The sequence below is a fragment of the Lutra lutra genome, chromosome 12 (assembly GCF_902655055.1).
Source record: "Lutra lutra chromosome 12, mLutLut1.2, whole genome shotgun sequence".
Lineage (NCBI taxonomy): Eukaryota > Metazoa > Chordata > Mammalia > Carnivora > Mustelidae > Lutra > Lutra lutra.
The window spans coordinates 59,718,354-59,738,240 of NC_062289.1; the positions used below are offsets into that span (position 1 = coordinate 59,718,354).

General features: G+C 43.4%; 1 protein-coding gene across 3 annotated transcripts; it reads left to right on the top strand.

Moving 5' to 3' along the window:
* Positions 1-13,152: 13,152 nt before the first annotated feature.
* TXNDC2 (thioredoxin domain containing 2) lies at positions 13,153-17,294 on the top strand. Of its 3 annotated transcripts, XM_047697399.1 has the most exons (3): positions 13,156-13,756; positions 14,067-14,287; positions 14,333-17,294. In XM_047697399.1, the coding sequence occupies exons 1-3, from the start codon at positions 13,666-13,668 to the stop codon at positions 15,587-15,589; spliced, it is 1,569 nt and encodes a 522-aa protein (XP_047553355.1). In that variant the 5' UTR covers positions 13,156-13,665; the 3' UTR covers positions 15,590-17,294. The 3 variants fall into 3 exon arrangements, with proteins under 3 accessions (XP_047553354.1, XP_047553355.1, XP_047553356.1); XM_047697398.1 differs by having other exon boundaries at positions 13,153-13,756; positions 14,067-17,294; XM_047697400.1 differs by having other exon boundaries at positions 13,170-13,563; positions 14,067-17,294.
* Positions 17,295-19,887: the final 2,593 nt, after the last annotated feature.

Genomic DNA, 19,887 nt, shown 5'->3' on the forward strand with positions numbered 1-19,887 from the left:
ATTAGAAGCACTGTAAATACAAAGCACGAAGGAAAGGAGTTTCACCTTCATTGAATACTTGCCGTGAGCTAAATACTTCCAAGTTGTATCTCATTTCAGCTATCAAACAAATCTGGTGCGGGGGAGCGGGGGAGCGGGGGCGCGGTTGCTGCACTGTTGTTCTCCTCTGTGTGGAAGGAACACCCGGCGCTTTGCTGACTCTCAATCTTGTGGTTCCTGGCGAGGAACTTCTATCCCTGCGGAGGCCCAGCTCTCCGGAGGAAGTGGGGGGCTGGGCAGCTCTGGGTTAAGCAGTTCAGGCCACAAGGGCCAAATCACTCCATTAGCGAGATGCGCTGGTTTCAAGGAACTATTATCTGGTCCCAAAGTGCACGTGGGACTCTCCTTGACCCACCGCTCCGGCAGCTTGATGGATGTTCTCCGTATCCCTGACCTTGATGTTGACACCATTTGCTCAGCCCTGACCGAAGTTCTTAACGGGCTTTTTGAAATGACTCTGGCATCAGGGTCCCGCAATTTTGCTGCGGCAGAACACGCATCCGAGGACCCAGCGCCAAGCCTGGGTGACCCGAGACCGACCAGCCTCCTCTGCTCTCCCTCACCTCGCATTTTCTCTCGATGGGTACCTAATTCACTCTCCTTTCCTTGTCCTTTGGAAAAGGATCCCAACTGGCTTCTAAAGCATGTCCCACAATTTTTCTTTCTTCCGTCTGAAAGTCCTCCTGTGCTGATTCCCACCCAACATTAACTGACATATACACATAAACCTCTTCTAGAGGTGCTCAGCTGCCCTCCATTTCCTCCCCCCTTAAACTCCTCCCTCTCTCCTCCACACTGATGAAATCCTTAAAAGAGAATCTTGATTCATTCACTCCTCACCTGAATTTAGAATTGGGTCTCTATCCTTCCTTCTGCACTTTCAAAGGGATAGGTATACAGAGGAGCCACCTCCCTACTTGCCTCTATCTCCTCATTCTCTCCCTGCATCCCTGCAGGAACTTGAGGTTCTGGTCTGTCCCCTTGCCCCCCTCCTGCGGTTTCCTCCTTCTCTGGCCTGGGCTCTATGCTTCCGGTAACTTCCTTCACGCACCTGTTCATTTCCCTTTGCTCAATCTTCTTAGACTCCTAGCTGCTTAACTGCAGGTAGGTCCTGCAAACAGGCTCCTGATGCTGCTCAGATCATCCCCCTTTTTATGATCTCATCCAGTCTGATGATTTCGACTTTCAAACTGTGGTCTGGCCTGGCTTCTTTCCGGAGACAGGAACTTGACTCCCAGTGGCCTGGTGGGGGCACAGGTGGGTGTCCCGCCCCAGGTCCCTCCTCCCCACCCCCATCGGGCTGCCAGGAGCGTCCTCAGCCTGGTTGCCTGTCAATGCCCAAGCTGCAGTCCCTCGGTGGCTCAGACTTCAAATGTGAGAGTCTGTGTCAGCTTCTCCTAGGCGTTTGTCAAACGATGGAAGTTCTATTTCTGGAATTTCTCGAACATTTTGAACCCTCTTTCCCCTCTCCGGCGGTGGGTGATATATTCTGTCTTAACTATTGCCACGGTTCCTTAGCTGATCCCTGAGGTTTTTGGCCCACAGGTCTTTTGTTGAGCATGCTGACTGCGAATTTGCTGAAGTACAGATCGGATTATGGCATCCCCTCAGAACTTTCTGTAAGTCCTTACTGCAAACACAATGAAAATCCCCAGTGTGTTAGCTGTGCTGAAATAGTGCTCTGGTTTGGGCTGGGCCTCAGTTTCTCCCCAGCAGGGGCTGGGGTGGCTCCCTCCTGCTTTACTACATGGTTGCTGGGTGGCTCTCCTGTCGGGGGGTATCCTCATCTGCTCCTCTCTCCTGGCTTCTAGGAGCTTTCTCCCAGCTCCCCCACCAGCGAGTAACAGACCTTCTTCTCTGTGGAGTTTGGGGTAGCAGGTTAGCCTGTCAGTTAAAGTCAAGCCGTGCTTGCTCTTGGTAAACACATGGTATAATGATCACTGTGTATTATATGTAACTGATCAATCTCTGAACTCTGCCTCTGAAACTCATGATACACTGATGATTAATTGAATTTAAATAAGATTTTTAAAAATTAAAAAAAAAGGAAAGAAGAAAAACTCACAGGCGAGGTTTCCTTGAGTGTTTGGTACATTGCACACCAGGCCAAAGACTGGAGAGGCCAAGGCAATCTCTCTTATCTTTAAGAAGTTTACCCTTGGATTAGGCAGGATTTATGGATTTATGCCACATGACATCATTTCACTCAATGTGTGATGCTGACAGGAAGGGCTGGGTGGCCAGGATGAAGTGTGGGGTGTGACATTTTAAATCTTTTTTCGTTTAAACATTTATTTTCCAGGTTTTGATTTTGTATGTGGTATGGATGGTTTGGAAAAGTCTTATAGGAATAGTTCCTTTTACCACTCTGCTGTTTCTTTATTCAGAGGCCAAGGCAAGGATGATGGTCTGCCAGTTGCTAGTAAAGATAATTTTAGCAAAAAATCTTTTTTTTTAAAGATTTTATTTATTTATTTGACAGAGAGAGATCACAAGTAGACAGAGGGGCAGGCAGAGAGAGAGGAGGAAGCAGGCTCCCTGCCGAGCAGAGAGCCCGATGTGGGGCTCGATCCCAGGATCCTGGGATCATGACCTGAGCCGAAGGCAGAGGCTTTAACCCACTGAGCCACCCAGGTGCCCCAGCAAAAACCTTTTTTTAAGTTAATGGTTTTCATGTAAAACCTTCTTCAGTGATTTCTTACTATACATGCTGAAATCCATCATGCTTTTATCCATCCATTCACTGAGTGCCCCTGGAATGCCACAGTCACCTATAGTGACAATGAGCTTGGGTCCTTCCCAGGAAGGTCAGCGCTGTGACCCTGAGCATCAAAGCCACAATTCATGTGCCAAGAGATATTCAATGGAAATGCTTGCTTTGCTCTGTTATGCTGGGGGTGTTATTTTTACAGCTATGCTCTGGGGTCTGTTAACCTGCTTGTCTCTAGCAGGTGGGTGTTGGGAGAGTCAAGGAACCAAGGGCAGAGAGCAAAGTCCCTGCACTAGGAGTGAGGAGCTGGGTCCTCTGCATTTTTAAAAATTTCTTTAGCAACCTATTGATATTAAAATACCATCAAATTGACAACTCACCTGAATCTTACCAAACATCTCTGAACACTTTTCTAGTAAATATTCATACAGGAGAGCTTTAAATATTATACCAGAAGTCTTTCCAACCACAAAAATGTTGGAGGTTAAATATTAGGACAAAGGGACTGGGTGAAGTCACTAACCCACTCTTCCTTGAGCAAAACATAGGTATTACTGTGCTTAGAGCTGATGAGGAATGGGTAGGGTACTGAACTCAGAGAACCAGGTACAAAGGGCATGAGATCCACAACTTAGATAAAATACTGATTGTTCGTGACAAAACCTCTGTGTGACCAGTCATTTGGAGGTGGAAAAGAAGAGCATTCACATTGAATTAAAAAAAAAAAAAATAAAGCTTTTTCCCATTAAAAATGTCCATTCTTGGCTTTTTGGGTAATCTAGAAAAATAGAAGGTCTTGTGAGCAATTTATTAGTCTAGCCTGACATTCAAGGCACTTAGAATTTTTTTTAAGATTTTATTTTTTTATGTAATCTTTACACCCAAAGTGGGTATTGATCTCACAACCTGAGATCAAGAGTCACCTATTCCACCAACTGAGCCAGCCAGGCGCCCCCAAAGCACTTAGTATGTTTTAGGAGTTTGTTAGTGTTTGTTATTATGTCACTGACAAACTAGGTAAAAAATGATTTTCTAATAGATGTTCAAATGGATTTATGGCTCTATTTGTTTCACCTGAGTCCATAATAACATCTTTCAGATTTGGGGGATCGTCTAAAGGAAAGTAGGGTATGGTAGGTGAACCTAGTGAAACTGAAGAGAAACTGAGTCTAGCTCTGTGTCATGACTTGTCCAACTGACTGCTTTTTGATCTCCTTCGCAAAAAATACTTAAATGGCGGTCACATCAATGACAAAAAAAATAGGATGGAAATATGAAATGTAGATAACTTTACACTCAGAGCAGTCCCTGCTGAAATAAAGGCTTCTATGAAGATAAGCATTCTTTTAAAGATTTTTTTTTTTTTAATTTGTCAGAGAGAGAGGGAGAGAGAGCGAGCACAGGCAGACAGAATGGCAGGCAGAGGCAGAGGGAGAAGCAGGCTCCCCGCCAAGCAAGGAGCCTGATGTGGGACTCGATCCCAGGACGCTGGGATCATGACCTGAGCCGAAGGCAGCTGCTTAACCAACTGAGCCACCCAGGCGTCCCGAAGATAAGCATTCTTATATTTTAGTGGCGAGCCCACAACCACACTTTGTTGATCTGATTACAAAATAACTCTTGAGGCACCTGGGTGGCTCAGTCAGTTAAGCATCTGCCTTTGGCTCAGGTCATGATCTTGGGGTCCTGGGATCCAGCCCTGCATCAGGCTCCCTACTCAGCAGGGAGTCTGCTTCTCCCTCTCCCTCTTCCTGCCATTCCCCCTGCTTGGGCTCTCTCTCTCCCTTTCTCTGTCAAATAAATAAATAAAATCTTAAAAAAAAAATTTTGGGGGGGAGGACTGTTTGACATTTATTTTTCGAATTTAATTTAATTTTTTTGTGTGTGTTCCAAAATTCATTGTTTGTGCACCACACCCCATTCTCCATGCAATAGGTGCCCTCCTTAATACCCACCACCAGGCTCACCCGACCCCCCCACCTCCCCTCCAAAACCCTCAGTTTGTTTCTCAGAGTCCACAGTCTCTCATGGTTTGTCTCTTAATGAAGAGTGACTCTGTGACAAACACTTCTCTCTTAAAGTGATATTCTCTATCAGTTAATAAGTACATTATTAGAACCACATAAAACGGTAGTTGAAGCTTCCAGTTAAATCCCTGCAGAGGTGTCTGTTCTCCAGAAGCTGACATGTCAGTGCAGCATGAGACACCTGCACGAGGGACACCATCGTCACCACCCACCGAGGGCCTCGTCCAGTCGCTGTCCCACCTCTTTTATGTAAAGTCTTACAAATATAGAACATCTCAAAGATTTACGCAGCAAACCCATGTGTGTGTGCCCGCCATCCAGAGTTAGCAAATATTAACACTTTCTTTATAAGCATTGGTGATAGACATGCTCACACATATTTATTTAAGCAAAATGAAATTGAATATAACAGGAAAAGCTCAAGTCCCTTTTAATCTTCTTTCCAGACCCATTTCCCTTCTCCCTTCACCCGCTCAAAGCAATTAGAATAGTGAGTGTTGTAGATAGCCTGTGAGCCAAGTTTTCCCTTTATTTTGTACATTTACACATATAAATGCATATATACAGATATGTCTGTCTATCTAAATAAATTGTATTGCTTCCATTTTGGACTGGAAACCCCATTTTATGGCGTGTGTTTTTCTCCTTACAATAAAAGCTCTAAGGAGGTAGCCACAGGGCCTGCTCACCTTTTTATCCCTGACGTGTAACCTCATTTGTATCCTGTGTAAATACTCAACAAACGTTGTTGAACTGGCTAGTATCTGCCGGTATATTATGAAATATTATGAAGTGGCATTCATTGGTGTTTTCACTATGGTAGGTACACACACACGCACACACACACACACACACACACACACACACACACGCACCCAGATCCCCAGAAGAGTTCAAATAGCATTTCTCTGGCCATGGAGCTCCTTCTTCTAGCTCCTTCCTTTCTACTTCTGTATGCCCTGCCCCTTTCACATGCCTATCCACTTTTCCCCTCCCTTGTCCTGCTCTAGCCCCCTCTGACCATCTGAGCCTAGGCACCTAAGACCCTTAGGAGTCTGCCAAGACTGCCTTCTTCCATTATGGCCACCAGAGGCACCGTGGCAAGACCATCTAGCTGATTCTTTCTGAGCGCCCACTCTCTGGAGCTCTAAATGCTCCGAAAAGACAGCGTGAACCCCGCTGTAGAGGGAAACTCCGTCTCCCTACTCCCTCCTGTTGATTCCTCAGTTAAGCTGCTTTGTGCAGTGTCCCTTTTCAGCTGTACAGGATGCACGGAAGGGGTCTCTCTTCCTGTCTCACTTCCCCAGAATACCAGTTCTTTCTTGCAAAAACAGTCACGAAGTCAGTGTAGACCAGTACTCCTAACTCCATCCCGGAGGGGTGCCCAGGGCTACCCTTGGTTAGGGTTGAAGACTCTACAAACAAAACTTTCTTCTGCTCAAACGTATCATCTCTTGTAAGAGACACTGCCGACACCAGGCTCCACGCACAGCCTGTCAACACCCACCTCTATTCTCAAATAACCACTTCCTACAAACACCTGCTTTTCTCTCAGGTGGCTGCAGGGACAGGTGGAGCAAGTGCACATGGAAAGGAGAAGTGCTGACTTGATGCCCCTGGAAAAAGTACTCAGAAGGAAGGAAGGAAGGATCCCTTGAGATATGCTCTGTGCTCTCCTCCAGTCCCCAGAGAGAGCGAACCTTAATGGTCACAGTGACAGCTGGCTTAATTCCCTCCCCACCGCCCCACCAGTGTCTCCTGAGATCACCTTCCAAATAAACTACCTGCACTCAAAGTCTTAGATCTTTTTCTCACAGTTTCATTAAAATGCATTATTACCTATTCGGTGATCAAAAGGAACCATTGACACAAAAATCAACAAGGGGGATCTTACATGTATATTGCTAAGTGAAAGGAGTCGATCTGAGAAGGCTATATATGACAGGATCCCATTTATATGACATTCTGGAAAAGGCAAGACTACAGAGACAGATCAGTGACTGCCAGGAATTTGCAGTAGGGTGGGAGTTGACTAGGTGAAGCACAGGACTTTTTTTAGAGCTGTGAAACTATTCTGTATGGTACTGTAGGGATGAATAATAATACTACCCATTTGTCAAACCTATAGGACTCTGCAGCACAGAGCGAACTTAATGTATGCAAATTGGGGGGGGGGGGGGGGACAATGACCCAGATGGCAGGGATCCCAGAGTGAAATGCAGAATGTGACAAAAGAATATACCTATTACCTATTACAAATGTATGGTATAATTTCACTGAAGGGGTGGGGGAACAGAGAGACTTGACCTAAATAACTTCAGAAATGACTAGAAATGATAAGCCCAAAGACAAAAAGAACTATACGTAAGGAATGTGCTCTAGGTGATGCAGTTGTTAATCATGGAGGGACAGGTTAATTATCCTGAAACCATTCTACCCATGTGCTGGAACTGAACGAACAAGTAAATGAATGACAGCCAGTGGGAACCAAGTCGCTTTTGGAAGAGAAGTTAACAGACAAGCTTGGAGGAAATGTTACAATGGACCATGTGGGACTGAATCAAAGTCAACTCATATTTAGCTTAATACAGATACTGACGTAGAAATAATTGCATATGTGTGTGTATGTACAGGTTAGCTACATCTGTATATAGTTCCTAGTTATGCTCACTAAGTCTAAAGGTAATGGCACCCAGTATCAATGAGTACACTTGGCTCAGATTTTGTTTTCTAAATACCATTCTCCAATAAGAGGAAGCAGCGCTCATTACATAAATGGGTGATTCTAGGGATATGGCTGGGAATCTATAGAATGAGCCTAGAGCATCTTGTAGTGCCCTAAAGGAAGTGCTCAACAGACCAAACCACAGGCATGTGTACAATAAAAGGACACAGGAGCCATCTGAAAGAGTTCTCAATGGCCAAAACTGGAACAATTTGAGCAAAAAATAAATTTCATAGTACTGAGTTATGATCCAAGTATAAAATAAATGTCCAGGGGCACCTGGGTGGCTCGGTAGGTTAAGCTTCCAACTCTTGATTTCAGCTCAGGTCAATATTTCAGGGTCGTGAAGTTGAGCCCTGCAGTGGGCTCTCGCTGGGTGTGGAGGCTGCTTAAGATTCTCTCTCTTCCTCTCCCTCTATCCCTCCCTTGCTCGCTGCCTCTCAACAAAATAAATAAATAAAAATAAAATAAATGTCCATGAGTCCATACTAGTGTAAATAAATGATTGAACAAATAAATAAATGGAGGATGGGAGAGACAAATCTCTCAAACAGGAAAAATTCCCAATAATTTATGTTGATTCTTCTCCCTCAAGGAGATGGGGCATGCCTTCAGTTTGGGCTTTACACAGTGACTTCCTTCCGAAGAGTACACTAAGGAAAGTGGAGAGAGAGTAATTTTATAGCAGAGGGAACCTGACAATCACTACCTTAGCCAGGCGATCAAGGTTAACATCATCAGTGATAAGTCACCCTGATAACACTTTGAAATATTATCCCTTGATATGCTTAATTAATAATAAAGTGATTAAAATGGTACTTTACCTCTGTGGTCTTCCTCGCCAAACCAAAACATATAACCCTGGTCTGAGAAGAACACCAGACAAGTCCCAGATTGAGGGACATTGTCCAAAATACATGACCAGTACTTCCTCAAACCTTCCAAGGTCATGAAGAAAAAGAAAGTCTGAGAAACTGTCACAGCCCAGAGGAGCCCAAGGGGACATGACAACCAAATGCAATGTGGGATCCCGGAACAGAGGAAAGGAGGGAAAAGCCAATGAAATCTGAATCAAGCATAGCCCTTTAGTTAACAATAACATATCAGTATTTGTTCTTAGTTGTGACAAAGGTCATGTAAGAGGTTAATAAGGGAAACTTGGTGTGGAGTATGTGAGAACCCTTTGCACAACCTTGGCAAGTTTTCTGAAGATATAAATCTATTATAAAATTTAAAATTTATATAAAAATGCATTCTTGTGCTAGAAGACTGTCTTCTCTCCTGGAATAAAAATCAGAAAGTATATAAGAGGTAAAGATGCAGAGAATCGGGGCTCCTGGATGGCTCAGTAGGTTGAGCATCCGCCTTTGGGTCCTGTCATGATCCCAGGGTTCTGGGATCGAGCCCCACGTCAGGTTCCCTCTCCTGTGGGGAAATTGCTTTTCCCTCTCCTTCCTGTTCACGCTCTCTCTCATTATCTCTGTCTGTCTATCTGTCTCAAATAAATAAATAAATAGGATCTTTGGGGGAAAAAAAAAAGACACAGAGAACCCTCTCATGCTCCAGTTTTTACTGTGATTAGTATCGAGAACTTGTGATTAATAGAGAGAATCTTATATTGAAAATATGATTTCTAGCAGAGTTCTTACAAAATTGCACAAAACGTCTTATTTTGTATCTTATGGTGTTTTAGTGTTGATTCATACTAAATTTCCTCACTTTCTGTCACCTATCCATTAATGATATGATAAATAACTAAAAGAGTCTGAATGTAGGGAAAATGTTTTTTATTATTCCATAGTAAGTTGGTGGTCAGTTTGATACATGCAGTGTATAAAAAAATTAAAACTCTGGCACACCTGGGTGGCTCAGTCGGTTAAGTGTCTGACTCTTGATTTCAGCTCAGGTCATGATCTCAGGGTCGGGAGATTGAACTCTGCATCTGGCTCCACTGGGTATGGAGCCTGCTTAATATTCTCTCCTTCTCCCTCTGCACCTCACTACTTTCTCAAAAAAAAAGAAAAGAAAGAAAGAAAAAAGAAAAAGAAAAAAAAAGAAAGGAAGGAAGAAAAATTAAAGCTCTAAGTGTCTATACATGATTCTTTTTACCATCTGTCTGAGATGGCTAACTTTTCAATAAGTTAGCCAAAGGAATGACCTACAGACTGACTTCTCTCCAAATTATTGGGATTCTCATTGAATTAAATCCTGGGAAGTTTTAACACTATTATTGTTATGGGTTTTATTATAATCATCATTTGGGACTGTGGAGGAGGCAGTCTTAGAATCAGACACTCAGTAGTTTATAAACAAATATACCACGAGACGTGAAAATCATAAAAGACAAAACTGATGGATTTAACTACACAAAAATGGAAGCATCTGTATGTTATTCCAAAAAAATCACAAACAAAATTAAAAGACACACAGAGAAAGACTGATAACTGGCAAAATGTTAAGGGAATGGACATGTATGGAGCGACCTCCCCATTAAGAATGATCAAGCGAGGCTGGAGGCAGTGATACCACAGTTTGCAAAGGAAGAAATATAAGTTAATGATTAAAACGTACACAAAATCAACTTAATAAGGAAATGCAAATTAAGATACTAATGACATAACTTTCTTTGTCCATCAAATTGTACTTTCATACCTTGCTGATAGTTACAGATTGAAACAGAAGTCTTTAAAATGTCTACCAGTTGATTTAGGGATTCCATTTCTAGAATTTTATCCTAAGAAAATAATTAAGAATAATTGAAGACTCTGAAAAACAACCTGAGGGTTTTGAAGGGGCAGGGGGTGGGAGGTTGGGGGAACCAGATGGTGGGTTTTAAGGAGGGCACGTATTGCATGGAGCACTGGGTGTGGTGCAAAAACAATGAACAGTGTTACACTGAAAAGAAATTAAAAAATTTAAAAATTTAAAAAAAAGAATAATTGAAGACATTTATCCATAAATGTTTCTTTTTATATTGGTTATAACAGCAAATAATAAAAATAGCCGTTATGTCCATCGATAGGAAACTGTTTAAATTGTAGGTTGTCCATTTAAAGGAACACTCATCAGTCATTAAAATGATTATGTAGGTCAGGGATTGGCTAACTGTGTCCATTGGCCAGCTACCTGTTTTTGTAAATAAAGTTTTATTAGGACATAGCCATGCCCATTTGTATGGCTGCCATATTAGCTTGCTAGAGCTGTCATACAACTGACTGGGTGACTTAAACCACAGAAATGTATTTTCTCACTGTTCTGGAGGTTAAAAATCCAAAGTCAAGGTGTCCACAGGGGATGTTTTTTCTGAACACCATGAGGAAAAGATCTGTTTCAGGCCTCTCTCCTTGCTTTGTCGATGTCCATCTTCTGCATCTTCGCGGTGTCTTATCTCTATACTTGTCTGTGTCCAAATGCCCCCTTTCTCTAAGAAGGCTAGTGAGATTTGATGAGGAGCCCACCCTAATCCAGTATGACCTCATCTTAACTAATTACATCTGCAATGACCCTATTTCCAGAAAAGGTCACATTTGGAGGTATTAGGGGTTAAGATGGCAGCATGGGAATTTTGGGAGGACATCTTTCAATCTGCAAAAGCTGTTCGCAAGCTACAAATGCAGAGTTGAGTGGCTGTGACCAAGACCATGAGATCTGCAAAGTCTAAAGCTGTCCCTTTTCAGGAGAAGTTTGCGAACCCCTGCTATAGGTTTTGCTGTGGAGAAGATTCAGAATATACTCCTCAGTGAAAAGGATTGCAAAGGTACCTTCTGGAAAATTACCTCATTTGAAAATATCTGTGTGTAAATATGAGAAAAGCAAAGGATATATATCACCATATTAATAGTGGTGATCCTTGAAGACGGGCACTTGGAATAATCCTTATTTTCTCTCAACTTCTGTTCCTAATGTTTCTATTATGAACATGTATTATTTTTGTAATTATAAAACCAAAAAACTTACGCCAGCATAATGTGTGAAAAGACTAGACTGCTATGCTGTTTTTGTAAGCTCTGGGTAGAAATGAATTTCCACACGGGATTTATTCCAACTTCTTGTGTGTTTCCCTGCATTGCAGAGCCTGGAAACCTGAAAGCCACACTTTTTGTGCACCTTTCCCCTACCCTCCGGGGGTTTTGAGTTCAAAATAGATTGTACCAGTAGATGGACCTGCATGAGAAGAAAGCCATCACCTTGCAGATTTGCCCCTCTCTGCCGGAGTTCAGCTCTAGCTCTGAGCTAAGAGGGGGTTTGGGGCAGTGGCTTTCTCCCTCCTGGATTGCAGCTAGAGCAGGAAGTTCTTGGAGTCAATGACTTTCTGATTCCCTGCCTTCCTGATATCATGCAGACCGCAACCTTCTGGCAGCCCAGTTCTGTGATGCTGCTCATTGTTCTAGAAATTATTCCAGGACACTTAGCCCAAAGGTGGGCTTTCCAGCTATTTTATAATTAGATGAATCTTTCTATGCCTAAAAATAGCTGACTTATTGTCTCCATGACAGAGCCACAACTGACATAAGGGTTCGTGAGCAATTTGGGGACCGGCTTGTGCTAAAAGGGGGAAAAAAAGTATTTTCAAGAGAAAATACATTTTATGACAAGTTGACTGAAGACTATTCAGAGGCATCGATATTTCAAGTTGCTTGAAATGCATCTGAATTGCAGAATGAAAAGTAGAAATGACTGGAACCATTCTGCCAAATCTAAAACACAGCTTAGATCCCCCAGATTTAAGCACAACAGGGTCACGGATCCCCTCACTTTTATGAAGGTGTGCAAATAGAATGTGGCTTTAAAATTGTTCTACAGTGGATCTACTTTCTCCATGAGCCCTAGGTCCAGGGAATTTGTGGGGGAATGTTGAGGGGTGGGATTTAATCTGCCTATTTGTGAAATTTCAGCCTGATGAACTATTTCTCATTCTGGTAGCAGCTCAGTCTTTCCGATTCCTCCACTTTCTCCATAATATTTGGGTGCACAAGGTCATGGGGCCTGGTTGTGGCCCAGCCATCTGCCTCTGGTTTCCCATGTCAAGTGGCTAGTCTGGCCTGGTCCCTAGACTGAGGACAGCTGAAGACCACTGGTCCCATCGAGGAGGTGGGCCGCCATGTTCTAACCCACTGGTTGAGCCTGCGACTCCAGTTCTTGCCTCTGGTCCCAAATCCCCTTTCATGGTGGCTTCTTTCTTCTTCCTTGAGGTCTCTGTAGGTCAGCTGGTCTTCCCAGGACTCTCACAGCCCCACCCCAGGCTGTGCAGGATTTCCAGATCCTTGGCTTGCACATAGCAGGCTATGCGGCCAGGAGCCTGCCCCAGGCCCAAGAACCCAGTCATGTCCTCTGCCGGAGGCCCCTAGCTGCCATGTTGGTTTGGAGTTCACAAGGATGTGGGCTCTTCCTGGCCTCCAAAATGGAACTCAGGCAAATACTCCTCTGGTGTCAGCTTTCCTCTGAACACATCTAACCTGGGTCCATGCTGAGGTTTCATTCTTGCAGAGCGGAGGCCAGGACACAGGTACCTGTCCTCTCAGATTCCCATCTATTTGGATGAAAGGTGTGATGTTTTCACTTCTTCTCAGGGAATCTCTCCATGTTATCATCTACTCCCTTCCAAATAGCTCAATAGGACACCTGACAGGCAGGCAGGACTTTGTAGAGGAGAGTAACATGATTAGGAGGAGACACTATGATGGTTAGAGTGATGCGTCAGAAAGAAAGCTGGGGCTGAAGAATCCTAGAGGGAGGCTGTAGGAAAGATGGGTTCGAGTTACCATCCTTTGGCAAACAGAAGAGTTCAGTGTAGTATGCAGAGGGCAGGCTTGGAACCCGCCCGTCTACTGGCTTTGTGAGCTTGAGCAAGTTACATAACTTGCCCAAGGCTCAGCTTTCTTATTTGTAAAGTGAGGATCATAATGGTACTTACCTCAGTGGTCTGCTGTGTTATAGGAAATAATGCCTGTGAACACACAGCAGGCACCGGGCAAGGCCAACACCCAGCTCGGCCTCCAGAACCAAGGCTGTCATGAAACTCTCAACTACTAGGGAAGACCAGTTGTAAGCACAACCCGCCTGTAAGTTTTTCCTTGTTGTGTGATGTAGGTTGGTGAGGTTGGAAGAAGTTGAAGGGTACCACCTCGTCTTCACTGTGAGGCATGCGTGAAGTATGAGTGGGTATGGACAAGGAACTGGAAGTGGAAAGTGATAGAGCGGGAGCCCCGGAAGAACCGGAAATGAGTCTGGAGAAACAAGAAGAAGCCAGTCAAGGTGATGCTAATGGTGAGTGGGAGGGAGGAGGGTCACTTTAGGCACCCACATGCTTAGGGAGGAGGCAACAGGATTGAAGCAGAGAAAAGTTGTAGTGTTTAAAGAAAAACAGCTTTATATAAAGATATGTGTAATCACATACTGCCTGGCCTTCTGTTGAATGTGATTATGCAAGTTGATACGTCATTCATAAAACTACATTTGTGAGCTCTAAGAACGACGTGAATCTTCCCTGGAGTATGTGATAAGAATTTGTGTGTGTGTGTGTGTGTGTCTTCTGTATTTTTATTTATTTATTTATTTTGTTCAGAAAGTCCACTATTACAGGGTCTGTCCAGTCATGTGACTCCGATGGTCCCAGAATTCTTGGACCCAGCACATATCCAGGAGGAGGCCTTGGCCCACGAGGACAACAACATACAAATCTTGCCTGCAGTGGAGCCCAAAGGTCCACAGCCCAAGGACATATTCCCACCTGTACAGGAAAGTAACATCTCCAATTTCTCAGCAAAAACCATACAGCCCAAGCAGGTTGACATCCCCAGTTTTTCAGCAAAGCCCATCTTGCCCAAGCAGGCCGACATCCCCAGTTTGTCAGCAGAAACAATGCCACCCAAGCAGGCTGATAACCCCAACTCCCCAGAAAAAATTATCCCACTCAAGCAGACGGACATCTTCAATTCCTCAGCAAAACCCATATCACCCAAACATGTTGAAACTTCCAGTTTCTTAGCAAAAATCACCCCACCCAAGCAGGGCAATACACCCAATTCCCCAACTAAAACCACCCCATACAAACAGACTGATAGCCTCAATTCCCCAGCAAAAACCATCCCACTCAAGAAGTCTGACACCCCCAATTTTTCAGCTAAACCCATCCCACCCAAGCAGGCTGACACCCTCCATTCTTCAGAAAAAAATATCCCACCCAAGCAAGATGACATCCCCAATTCCTCAGAAAAAATCATCCTGCCAAAGGAGGATGGCATGTCTACTTCTTCAGAACAACACATCCCACCCAAGAAGGGTGACACCATTTCCCCAGCAAAATCCATCCTGCCTAAGCAGGCCAGTAGCCACAAGTTCTTAGCAAAATCCATTCTGCCCAAGGGGGCCAATGCCCCCAAGTTGTCAGCAAGAAATTCCCAGTCTAAGCAGGTCAACAGCCCCAAGATCTTAGCAAAATCCATCCTGTCCAAGCACAGCCACACTTCCAAGTCCTCAGATGAAAGCATCCTGCTTAGGGATAGTGACACCAAGTCGTCAGAAGATACCATCCACCCCAAGGAGGGACACATCCTCATGTCCTTAGAGGAAAGCATCCTGCCCAGACAGGTTGACATCAAGTCCTCAGAAAACACCATCCACCCCAAGGAGGGTGACCTCCTCAAGTCCTCAAAAGAAACCATCCTGTCCAAGGAGGATGACATTCCCAAGTCCTCACAAGAAGTCATCCAGCCCACAGAAGGCAATGTCTTGGAGCTGTCACAGACAATGGAACTCCTGGAGGTGGACCTGGTGAAAGCGATCCTGAGCAAGGAGGAATTTGAGTTGGCACTCAAGGAGGCCGGGGAGAGATTGGTAGCCGTGGACTTCTCGGCCACCTGGTGTGGGCCTTGCAGGACCATCAAGCCCCTTTTCCGGTCCCTGTCCTTGAAGTATGAGGATGTGGTGTTCCTGGAAGTGGACGCTGATGAGTGTGAGGAGCTGCTGAGGGACCTGGAGATCATTTGCATCCCAACCTTCCAGTTTTATAAAAACGAAGAAAAGGTGGGAGAATTTTGTGGTGCCGTTAAGGAAAAACTCGAAGCAAGCATTGAAGAATTAAAGTAATTGTGGACTCTGAAAGCACTGTTAACAGTCAGCTGGTTATAGTCTGTGTTTTTTTTTTAATTTATTTACCAAAAGAGATGAGACATAAAGTGTCTGCTCCATAAGTGATCAAGTATTAACCCCACCTTCTCAAAAATCAGTAAAGCACTAAAGCGTCTTGTGACCATGTTCTCCTTGGTAGAAAAGTGTGATATTAGAATTTCCTTTGGTGGAGATTGGGAGCGCACCTGTCTCCTATTTTTTTGATCCTGATCTTTTTTGGAACTCGCCCTTGAAAATTCAGTTCACTTGGTGTTAGTGGCAACATTGGACGTTTAGACAATTCTGTAAAAGCATAGGATTTATAGATGGGTGGAGACTTTTCTCATTTGGGGTTTCTGATAAGATGCTTCGGGAAATAAAGAATTGGAAAGATTCACATAACCTACCTAACCTCCTCTAAGTGCAGGGAGTGCTCTGGTGGCCTCAGGAAATCCCATGGGCTCACCAAGCCCACATGGAATTCCTTGGTGGCAGAGCCGAGATCAAGGCTGTGTTCCCAGATCTCAAGTGCAGTCCTCTTTCTACTAATCATGCCCACAAAATCCGATACAGGGCTCCCAGCTTCTGATTTCTCAGAGCAAGAGCTTTATGATTCAGGTCAAAGTCAGGGTGATCTTCAATGCCATTATGACATCAGCTCCCTGATGACAGAGTTCCTACTTTGTCTTCTGGTAATGGGGTTTCTGAAACCTGCTCCCAGACATCTCAGATCCCAAAGGCCTAGGTCTGGGTCACAGATGGTGGCTTGGTCCAGAGCTTTTGTGTTTAAAAAACAATGTATATGTGATACACGCATGTATAACAGCATGTGTCTAATGTATGCAGTTTGATGAATTTGGACATATGCATACACCCATCATTACCATAGTCAAGGTAACAAACATACCCCTCATCTCCAGAGTTTCCTTGTATGTCCTCTCTTTTGTCATTGTGGTGGTGGTGGCAGTGGTAAGAGCACTTCACTGGTGCTCTTCACTTCACTCTGATCTCTTAACATTTTAAACACACAATACTGTGTTGTCAATGACAGACCAACTCTTGTACAGCAAATCTCTAAGACTTAGCCATTCCAGAGAACTGAAACTTGTACCCAATGAGCAACAACTCTTCATTTCTCCCCCTATTCCTCATCAGCCATCATCCTGTCTTCTGCTGGTCCAGTCTTTTAAAGAATTTGAACTAGTTGTCAACATTTCAAAAAACAGGATTCCCTTTAAAACCTTGAATTCCAGCTTTTCTTGAAAAACTGTAAAACTGGGCGATCTGGGCTTGCATTCCCTCAAGAAACCAGTCTAATCTTAGAGGCTCCATGGCACTGCCTCCCATTGGTGGTGAGAAACTGGGCTGACCACTTTTATGCAGCTGAGTTGCAATGCCTCAGTTAACCGCAGGAGGGGTGCTGCACCAGGAACTCCTACTGTGTGCTCTAGCTCAATGGTAGACCTCGTCTGAGCCACGAAAAATAACCACCTAAGAATAGAAACAAAATGCCATGCCTACCTGGACTTTCGTCTAAAAACATTTGGGATGACCTACGTGAAGTATTAACGATAAGGCTAACAAATTCGTGAAAATGAGTAAGATGTCAACTGAGGTTCATATAATCACTCTGTTTCAATGGGACATTTTGTTCTGAGTTTCTCAGCAGTCTGGATGGGGCAGGGGATGGGAGTGGTGGTGTGAGAGAAGGGGAAACCCCATAATAACCAGATGTCATTACCCTAAGAGAAGAAAACGCTGGAATTGGAAAAACGAGCCCATGATTTCTCGTAACTAAATTCTTTTTTTTTTTCTTTTTCTCGTAACTAAATTCTTGAATGGAAATTTTCATCTGGACACTTCTGGATGAGGTTCTTGACAGTATTTTTTATGAGAAATTCAGAAACAATTCTCATATAGCTATTTCTAGTAATAATCTCTCATAAAAACCAAAGCTACGATCATAAGCCACTCTTCAATGAGAGGATTTGTGATTCAGGGTGTACAAGTATGTAGCTTTTGATTTTCATATAAATGGACTTCTATTAATGATCCATATACCTATTCTTTTCCTCTGTAGAGAGACCTTCCTCTGATTTTTTTCACTCTGCCGTGTTCTTGTTTTCCATATTGAACAGGCTGGTTTTAATATAACTTTATCTGCTTAGACATTTAAGAATTAACCCAACCCCTCCGGCACCAGAGCCCCATTTGGACAACCTAGCCCCACACCACTTTAGACTGTGTAATTTGGAGGACAAGGGACCCCAAAATCTAATATTAGTGAGTTACACCAACAGCTATTTCTGGGACTGTAGTATTGTAGGTGGTTTTTTTTTTTAATCATAGGTCTTTCTTTATGTTGAGGTTACTAAGTGATGACATGGACGATGACCTAAAGAAAACCCCTGAAAACAGTCATGATAGATTTTTCAGGTGATTTTAAGCCATTCCTGATGTAAATCAAGGGAGGAAGGCAAAGCACAGCTTTGCAAAGGCAATTCTGTAGGGCCAACACAATGCAGAGCAAATGTGGGGCTCTCTGACAATCTAATTCCATCCAGGGATTAAAATCTAAACTAGCAGAGAATTGATTCATGTCCTTCAGACTACCCACCCTAAGCACCATTTCTTTGGACTGTTTGGATAATGGTTAAACAGTAACCAGGTCAAAGTTATGTTTTCTGGCACAAAGCTTGAGTATAGGCATTCTGTTTTGCTGGTTAAGAATCATGCACTTAGAAAAAATGAACCAAGCAATTGTCATCACCTCTAAGATTGAACATGAAGGAAAAATAAGAAGCATGTCTAATGAGAAAGAAGATTCCAGATAATCAGATTGGCTGTGCATGATGATAATCTAACGGGAGCCCTAGCCAGAATCAATAGAATACCTGTTTGCTTTGATAAGAAAACTCAATAGGGGCACCTGGGTGGCTCAGTCAGTTGAGCGTCTGACTCTTGATTTCGACTCAGGTCACGATCTCAGGGTTGTGGCGTGGGGCCTGCTTAAGATTCTCTCTCTTTCTTCCTCTTTGCCCCTCTCCCCCTGCACGCATGTTCTCTCTCTTAAAACCAAAATGAAACAAAAAACAAAACACCAAACAAAACCAAACCAAAACTCAAAGTGGCAGTATTCTAAGTTATCTGCAAAAAAAACAATAGTTTTCTTTTGATTCACTGATAAGTGATTAAGAATCATTATGGAAAAAGGTCTCCATTTACAACAGTGACAAAAAAATAGAACACGTAGCAATAGTCCTAGCAACAGTAAGGATTTTTAAGACTAACGTAAAACATTTTGAGACATATACAAATAGATCTGAATAGAGGTGCCTGGGTGGCTCAGTGGATTAAGCCGCTGTCTTCGGCTCAGGCCATGATCTCAGGGTCCTGGGATCGAGCCCCACATCTGCCTCAGCATCCTTGCTGAGCAGAGAGCCTGCTTTCCCCTCTCTCTCTGCCTGACTCTCTGCCTACTTGTGATCTCTTTGTCAAATAAATAAATAAAATCTTAAAAAAAAATAGATCTGAATAAAGTGAGACACAGTCTACTTTCCACATTGGAAAGAAAGATTGAAAAATGTTGAGTCTTTCTGCTTGAGTAGACTTAATGTGATCCCAACCAATATCTCATTGAGATCATTGGGAGAATCTGACAAAATACTTAAAAATGCAAAGATAGGAAAAAGTTTTAAGAAGTAATGAAGAGATATTTGCTCTATCAGATAGTAAAATGTATAATTAGTACAGTAACTGTATTGTCAGTGTACAGTAAGTGTAGGGATACCAATAGAAGTATTGATGAAGAAAGAAGAGAGAGGAAACATCATAGTAACCAAAAATCAGACTTCAGTATATAAATAGTAATATATCAATAAAGAAATGTTTCACTTTGATCGAATGCGAGTGGGTAATTTTTACAAAATTGTTAAACATTAGGTGTCTTGGGACCCCTGGGCGGCTCAGTCTTGCCTTCGGCTCAGGTCATGATCCCAGGGTCCTGGGATCCAGCCCCACGTCAGGCTCCCTGCTCAGTGGGGAGTCTGCTTTTTTCTCTCCTTCTGCCGCTCCTCCTGCTTATGTTCACGCTCTCTTTCTCTCTCTGTGTCAAATAAATAAATAAATAAATAAATCTCTCTCTTTTTTTTAAAAGATTTTATTTATTTATTTGACACAGAGAGAGACAGATCACAAGTAGGCAGAGAGAGAGGGAGAAGCAGGCTCCCCGCTGAGCAAGAGAGCCTGATGTAGGACTTGATCCCAGGACCCTGAGA

What these genes read in the sequence shown, in the direction of transcription:
- TXNDC2 (XM_047697398.1), top strand. Translation starts at nt 13,666, where the DNA reads ATGGACAAGGAACTGGAAGTGGAAAGTGATAGAGCGGGAGCCCCGGAA. An exon ending in ACAAGAAGAAGCCAGTCAAG is followed by an intron (nt 13,757 to 14,066) that starts GTGATGCTAATG and finishes TATTTTGTTCAG; the next exon opens with AAAGTCCACTATTACAGGGT.